The sequence below is a fragment of the Atta colombica genome, unplaced genomic scaffold (genome assembly GCF_001594045.1).
Source record: "Atta colombica isolate Treedump-2 unplaced genomic scaffold, Acol1.0 scaffold107, whole genome shotgun sequence".
NCBI lineage: Eukaryota > Metazoa > Arthropoda > Insecta > Hymenoptera > Formicidae > Atta > Atta colombica.
In genome coordinates, this window is record NW_017259192.1 from 2,209,426 (window position 1) to 2,218,294 (window position 8,869).

The following is an 8,869-nucleotide window of genomic DNA, read 5'->3' on the forward strand; positions in this document are numbered from 1 at the left end:
AGAATAAAAGAATTTCAAATGAAGCTGTTATGTGTATCATAAATTTGAAAAATTTGAAAATTTTTCATTATTTATACATCCAATTAAGTATACGTTTTTAATAGTGATTATCCAAATACTTATTATTATTATGTTTTTAATTTAACTTGACAAAGACGAAATGTTTGGCATTATTAGTACTGTCGCGAATTCTTAAATATTATTAGATTTTAATTTAATATTACTTTTGTAGCGGAAAAAATAAATTATCTTAAGTGATCTAAAATTACAAATTTTCCTTGATCGCAATTTTCAAAGACTCGTTCGCGGCAATTCGGGTATATCACCAACATCAATACTTACGACATGAAACACCAGGGAATTTAATTAACGAAAAATGCTTTGACTAGCGAATCACAAAGTTCATAGCGAACTGAACGAACAAAAGGAATGATTTTTCTTCCCCGACTTCGCGCAATATGACAGAATAGCTCGTAAAAGCAAGACTTCAAAGAAATTAATAAAAAGAGCGTCTAAAAAAAGAGGTAATAGTATTTAAAAATTATAAATATCGCCATATCTAAACAAACTCAATTTACTCATCGGTAATGTCGCGACGATTTCTTTTTTACTTTGTTTCTTCATTTGCATTTCGCTTACTGCGAGTTAAAATCCAATTTTAGCCTCCATCCGGATGAAATTACGAATGCGCAACCTTTTAACAGAGCTAAAAAGAAACGCGATACTTGCGATTTAATTAAATCATAAAATATGACGACTGAGCGGTGGTAATTAAGTATCCTTTTAGAGGGTTTTAAGTATCCTTACTGATATACCAATTTACTCTTTCACGTCGTACGTCGCGGAGACACTTATCCCACATCCCGAGATGCATTTTATCCCGGTGGCCGCATATGTGTCCTTCCAAGACTGCAGTTTACACTATGGTACTTTGAAATTTAATTAACGAGCGTATCGACCGTAAGTATTCATCGAACATCAAACCAGATCGTCTTATGTTTCAATCATGCGTGATCGATGTATTAAGAAACAATGAGCGGTTAAAAAAGAATGGATCATGTATAACCGGTCGAAATACGATTTAATTTGTAGCTTTAATTCACAAATAGTCGCGTTCCTCATACATTACAATTTTGCAATTTTCAACGTGTCAAATATCTTTATAATTAACACAGTTTTTCGTAAATTAATTATAAATACATTTAACTTCTCTTTGTCTTCGTTAGTTAAGATGTCCAATTTCTCTTTAATTTGATTAAAGAATAATAACTTCTAAATTAATATTTTTTTAATTTAATGAAATAAAATAAAATAAAAAAATTAGCTGGGCCAGTCGTAATAAAATCTATTTGTTACGCGCTTCACCTTATACAATTTGTGTAATTTTATTCTAAATCATATCCTGCGAAAATTGTACAAGGCAATACGAACAAAATTTTTTCATTGTATTTTTTTTTCTCTTGCATTTCACTCATCCAACTCGACATTAGTTACGGCCGAGTTAATTTTATTATTGTAACGACGAACACATTGCTGACGACGAACACACGTGAGTAAGAGCGCGTAATTCCGGTCCGAGATATTAATAATGGTATTGTGAGCTTCAAATCTGAATTTCGAGAACATTGTCCGCGCGTTCGCGACCAACGTCACGCGCTGTCCTCTATACGCGTAAATTATGCACAAACCGTGATCATTAAAAATTTATTAAACACGGTTACAGCGTTCTCGGGGTTCAAAGAACATTATCATGCGCGCTTTGCAAGTCGCTCATTACAGAAGACAATTACGTTGTCTTCCTGTTCTTTTCACCGAGACGGACAAGGCAGAAAAAAAGATGAAGCGACAGATGATATATAATGACATCGCAAGTCATAAAACAACTGTCGTGTACTTGCAATTTACGTAATTTTTGATGTATTTTGTCGCACGCATCGATAACGAAAAGATCGAAGACCAAGTGATAAATCGGTGCACACTCTAAACATTCAAAGCTCAACACATCATAAAATAGCGCAATGTTCCGAAGCATACTGAACTCATTTAAAAATATAATCACTTCATTTTCCATGCGATTCCAAAACGCTCAATATAAACGTTTCTATAATAAACAGTTTTCATTAAAATTTTATCATGCGCAGGTTATAATATGAGAGCGGAATAATTATATGTGTATTCATTATATTCCTGATGATCTGCAGAACCTAACAAAAATAATTTAGAGGAGAGATCTGCACGTGAAATGCGCACGCTTTTATTATAATAACCCGATATACGCGTGTGCGTGATCGGCCGTCCTTTGACGCCGCCGCGTATCTCTATTAAATCAATATTTATAACGGCATCGGCCCAAGCCGTGACATAATAACCCGACGTAATTTTAATTAGCATTATTGCGCAAGATGTTCGACCGTATCGAAACAGGCTTTTAACGAGGGTAGTTTACGAGTATCGAATTACTTTACGGAGATTAAAATCGCCGCCTAACGAGGTCGCCCGGTGGTATAAATCGCTGTCTTGAAGATCTTCACGCCGCGCATGTCACAAGGAAAAATATAGAAGAGAGAAAAAAAGGGTTGGAAGAATGATCATTAGTATACATGACGACGAAAAAAAAAACAGATAAGACGGATATTAGTCAGGGGATCAAAGAGAAAAGGTAATGTGTACGCATAATATCTGGCGTGCTCGTTAGAGACGAGAGACGATTATTTCACTTGTTCATCTCGGCGAAAATGTAGAAAATAATGGAGAATGACGACGCAGAGCGAGCGAGCGTGAGTGACTCTTTTACTGGTATAGTTAACTTTTAGACTCACAAAGAATATTAGACTTCGCTCCCTCTGGACAAACTGTAATCTTTGATTACGTAATACGATATAATATCGTAAACGTAACATAAGAAATGAGAATCTGCGTTGGAACATTGCAGAAATAAAGACCCTTGCTATTAATGCACACCAAGCAATTAAAAGCGAATAATATGCGAACGAAGAAAGAAGATTTGTAAAATTGCAAAAGTAATGTAAGGATCCGCGTAAATCTTTTCACGTATTTTTTAATTAAAATTTCTCTCTCTCTCTCTCTTTCTTTTTCTCTCTCTTTCTTTCTCTCAGCAAACATGAGTACAAAATGTAAAAATTTACAGACTAAACGGAAGGTTATTTCTAAGCTTGGTATATATTGTATAATAATTTCAATATTCGAAACTCAGCAACTATAATAGACGCGGCAACAAATTATCTTAAAACTAATGAAAGATTGCAGGTAAAAAATTAAAGAAAACAACAGCATGGATTAATAGCGTAGTTGTCATTTGTATTCACGCGCATAAATGATATCGTTAAAAATTTATTAATCATGACCGAGAACGCGAAGATCAAAGCACAGAAAGTAGGTAGTATGTATGCTCATTATTCGGCGCATGCCGTGCTCGTTAGGATAGGATAATTCGATCCACTCACCTCTACGAGGGTGATGAGGATGATGAAGAGAGGTGGTGGACAGCATGTGTAGTGATCGGCGTAGTATTTTCGGTCCCGCTCCTCCGTGAGGAATTCATCGCCGATCATGCGGACCATCCTGAAAGCACAAACAAATCGCAATAAAGTTTAAAATCATATACAACAATGCACGCGTTAAATTAATGTGAATATAAAACTATATATATTCTATTTGATATATACAAAAGCATATCTCCTCCTTTTATTTCCTTTTTCAAATATATAAAACGATCTTTTTTATCAAATAAATGTGCTGTTATCTAATTCGATTTATGCAAACAATACTGATAAATTTTGTATTATAATAATAATGTGCATATCAAAAAATGATAACTACTTGTGTGTAAATCGAATTTATTCACATTACTGCGAGAAGCATCTACCAAATATAATATGTAATTTTCCATTAATTGGTTCATTGTACCGTGTAAAAATATCATGCAACTATAATTATTATGTATTAGCAAATAAATTATTCCCTTGTCGCTAGAGGTAAATGTGTTTTTCAAGATGAAATTCATAATAGTATTTTATGTACACTATTGCTATACTGTGCGCCAATATAAACGCAATCGAATATTTTCAATTAAACTTCATCATAGTTTCATTTCGGAAGAGTTCAACACGGAAAAAATAACCTGCGCGCGATCGAATCTTTTGAGCCAAACTTCGCGAAACGACTTCGTTTTATGTGCGTTGGACATAAAAAAAAATATATAAAACAACCGATCTATAAATTGAATGTAAACGCGGTTATATTCCCACAAAGTAATCTATATAGTATTTACCTAAAACGTACAACCAGCATTTACTTCAATAATTTTTGCTCTTCCGAAAAGTTTTTTAAATGAACGAGAGTAATAGTTACAGCGTGTTTGATTACACCGCGCGAAATACAAATAATTCGAAAAATTCCAGCTGTTCTTTTGTGGGACATTAATAACCAAACGATTTAGTGAAAACATTCGACAGATATCTAAATTCAAGATGGCGATCAAAAAAATAATTGTTCATCCAGAAATGTTTTCATTAATTCAGGTTATTCTATTGTTCCAATTGGTAATAACTCGATACAATAGCGCAGAGTGAACAAAGTCATCATTTTGAACATTGTTATTTTGGAAAGCATCTTTTCGTTCGCGTCGTTGATAACAGCGCCGGCTGCCTTGTAGCGCTATTGTTGTTACAATTTCATGTTGCATCTATCAACGAATGAATACTCGGAGTTAGAATGCGCATGTAATCGGTAAACGCTACAGTAACAAGTTACATTCAGGCAATTAAAAAAAATTTTTTTCTCCACCTCGTCGGATATGTATCCGTAAACTAAAATTTATAACGTAATCGAGTTTAATTAATGAGAATGTAATTGGAGGTTTAAATTTACGAAGTTCTATTTCTAGAACGGACAGACGAAAAGTATAAACGCGGAAAACTTAATTGCGCGCACAAACAGACAAACATCACGAAAAAAAAGCGCGTAATTGTGCTTAACAATAATGTAGTTGAAACAAAAATGACACGCCGCAAACGTTAAAGAGAAAATTTACCTAGTTTATAATTTACTTCGCGAAAATTAAAATTTTGTAGGAATTTAATATTTATAATATTGTTTAATAATTATAGTATATTATAATCATATGTATACATAAAATATAACCATCAGATTTATACGATTCCAAAGCCGGGATTCAAGACAGGGTTTCATTTAAGTGATCACTTAAAAAATGGGGCTACATTTTTTGCACAAGACTACATAACTTGAAAAATAATCTGTAGAAAATCTTTCAGAGAGTATTCTGAAACTAATCGCCAACCTTCTGTAGCAATTTTAGTCTTACGAGGCGCCTCGTTAATCGTCGCCAGGGGTAGCGAAATAATGAGGAATTAACTTCGGTGAACCTCCTCCGCTGGTCGATTCGCGAAGAAAAGAAAAATACTCTCGCGAACAATTACGCGCAAACTCTCTGTTACCTATAGCCTTCATTATCTTAGAGTATTCTTTTCCTTTCATTTACGACTTTCGTTACGAATGAACGCCTGGAGGAAACATTGCCGGAAAATCCTTTCTAAAGAATAGCAGTAAGTGGCGATAAAAGATTCTTTGCATACAAATGTTAGTTATTTCCCGACAGTTGTTTCAATTCTCCATTTTTTATAGTGTCATCAAATCATTTTGGATTTGAATTTTCCCAAAATGAGTTCCTTACATATAAAAGATTTCATAAAACTATTACACGAAATATAGTATTAAATTCATAATGTTAAATTATACTTAATTTGAGTTATTTTTAATCATTTCTATAGGTCGTTTCTAATCAATACCAGGTATGTAAATATGAAACCGGAATTTACCAATAGATGGCCATAGCTGTCAATGTAGTTGCCGACAAACGGCGCCATTGACGCCATTTCCTTGTTTTGACATCTGACAAAAATTTTCAACTCACAACAATACAAGTTTCATACAACAGTATAGTTTGTAATACCGTTGAACAACGTCGAATTTTATGCCTGGAAACTACGATTTGCGGACAGCATTGATTTTCTGTTATCCATTTGAAGAAAACTGCTGCAGAATCGCATCGAATGCTTGTCGAAGCTTACGGTGAACATGCTCTTGGTAAATCACAGTGCTTTGAGTGGTTTAAAAAATTCAAAAGTGGCGATTTTGACGTGAGAAACGAAGAACGTTGAAAACCACCGAAAAAGTTTGAAGACAGCGAATTGCAAGCATTGTTGGATGAGGATGACGCTCAACAACTCGCGGATCAATTGAATGTGACACGAGAAGCCGTCTCCGTACGTTTGAAATCCATGAGAAAGATCCAGAAGATCGGAAAATGGGTTCCACATGAACTGAATGAAAAACAGCAAGAAAACCGAAAAACCACTTGCGAAATGCTGCTCGCCAGGTACAAAAGAAAGTCATTTCTCCATCGAATTGTGACTGGCGATGAAAAGTGGATATATTTTGAGAATCCTAAGCATAAAAGATCATGGGTAACTCCAGGCGAACCGACATCGACTGCAAGGCCAAATCGCTATGGAAGACAATGCTCTGTGTTTGGTGGGATCAGAAAGGTGTGATCTATTATGAGCTGCTGAAACCTAGCGAAACCATTAATACTGAACGTTAACAACGCCGACAACAAATGATCAATTTGAATCAAGCTTTGTGTGAAAAACGATGGGAATATCAAAAAAGGCAACATAAAGTGATTTTACTTCATGATAATGCACCATCACACACAGCAAAACTGGTCAAGGAAACGATTGAGGCATTTGGTTGGGAAATACTTTCTTCCGCATGCGGCTTACTCACCAGACTTGGCTCCGTCCGATTAACACTTATTTGCATCGATGGGACACTTGCTCAGCAGCGCTTCACTTCTTACGAAAATATACGAAAATGGCTAGATGACTGGTTTGGCTCAAAAGAGCAACAATTTTTTTTGGCGTGGCATCCATAAATTGTCAAACTACCGATGGGCAATACTTCGAATAAAATATTTTTTATCATTTTCATGCAATAAACGTATATTTTCTATTAAAAAATTCCGGTTTCATATTTACATATCATTAATTTTTGTCTATAACAATAAAGTTAAACAATTTAACTAAAAAAAATGTATTCAAATTTAGTTTATTATTTATTAAGTGTATACATTAATGTTGTCTACTTTGGAATTAAACCGCAGAAATGAATTTAATTTACATTTTGACATGGAAGTTAAAAATAACAAAATGTTATTTGATCCGATTGGGCCATCCATGATATCCAGTATAATAAATAGATACATGTCACAGAAAATCATTTTTTCGAATTGCTGTAATCGTAATAATTATAAGTTCTCAAAAAAGGTTTCGCATGTCAAAATAAAAAATCCAAAAAGTTACAAGTTTCTTTGAACTTAAGCACTATTCATTTTCCCCGCTTTTTTTCGTTTCGATCGTGACGGCGACGACAATGAACAACGATGGAGCGGATAAAATAATGATCGAGACGAGGCCGTCGGTTAAGCATACAAACGACACTGATAAATCGACTACGCTGATCGCGGGTCGTAGAAAAAAATTCGATATTACATACGAGCATGGTAATAAAAAACACAATCTAAATTCGGACGTGGCGCGAAGGGAAGGCGGCACGATGAGGAAAGTGGCGCGAGTGGTACGGTGTAAGCGCCCTTATACCTGACTTCTCTCCGCGATGCTATCTCTCCCGTTACGTAAGAGCGTAGAATAATTACGAAGAAATATTGGCCCGTAACTCAGTCCACTATCCATAATATCTGCAACGTTTATGGCGCCAGGGAGATAAACCATCCTCCCGTCTCCCGCTATCTGGTGGCGCGTGCGCCACCGCTGCGACCGCACCACCACCGTTTCGATTCGCTTCTCGGTTGGATTTCGAGATGCACGTGCGGATGGTGAGTACTTGTGCACGCTGAGTACTTACAGCACATGCACTTACGTGACGGCTGGCGCGCACGAGTACTGCGATCGGATTGATCAGCGATTAGTCGAAGCACGAGCATTTGATTTCATTTTGCCTGAAGACAAGTTAAAGTAAAACGTTTAACACGATTTAAACTTGTAAAATTAAAACTTCACAAATTTTAATTTGTTTAATTAGACATGAAATTAACTTCCAATGAATTGAGCTGTTGACAGCATAATTAAATTCATTTACTAATATTGAAGTATCGCAATGTATCTGCATATAAAGTAAAATTATATAATATATTTTTTATATTTTATATCTGATATTTTTATGCAAATATTATAACAATATTATAACATGAGCGATATATTATAACATTAATTTTTTTCTTAATAATCGATATAACAAATAATGTAACAAATAATAATATAACATATAAAAATGAGAATTTTCAATTTATTTTCAATAAGAAACAGTAGGAAATAAGATTTTAAAGATTTGTTAAATTTATGTAATTTAAACAAAAAAATCCCATCTTTTATATCGACTTTATTTTGCCAATTTTCATTTATTAATTTTATTACATTGATAAAATATTAATATATTCCATGACAGTTGTATCATGGATATAAATTACAAACGCTGGAAAAAGTAAGCATAAAATAAAACATCGGACATATATGTTTACATCGCCATATTATTCAAACTCTAGTAAATATTCGTTACAAACAGTTTCAGCTAAACAGTTCCATGGCTAATGGAAATCTGTGCTTATAATGAGCATTTTATTTTCATATAATCGTGATCCACGCCAATTAAAAGGCATCAGAGCGGAAATCTTTTTTTGCATGACATACGTATCATGAGATACATGTATCGCATCCTGCCTCTTGTGAAGGGAAATATATATATATATATA

General features: G+C 34.4%; 1 protein-coding gene across 1 annotated transcript in view; it reads right to left on the reverse strand.

The window, feature by feature from the left end:
- The window catches only part of LOC108692500 (protein rhomboid-like), a 170,080-nt gene that overhangs the window by 116,963 nt on the left and 44,248 nt on the right, over window positions 1–8,869 (reverse strand). Inside the window, exon 2 of the mRNA XM_018200788.1 lies at window positions 3,465–3,582. Coding sequence (XP_018056277.1) covers window positions 3,465–3,582 — 118 coding nt within the window. The remainder of the gene's footprint in view (window positions 1–3,464; window positions 3,583–8,869) is intronic.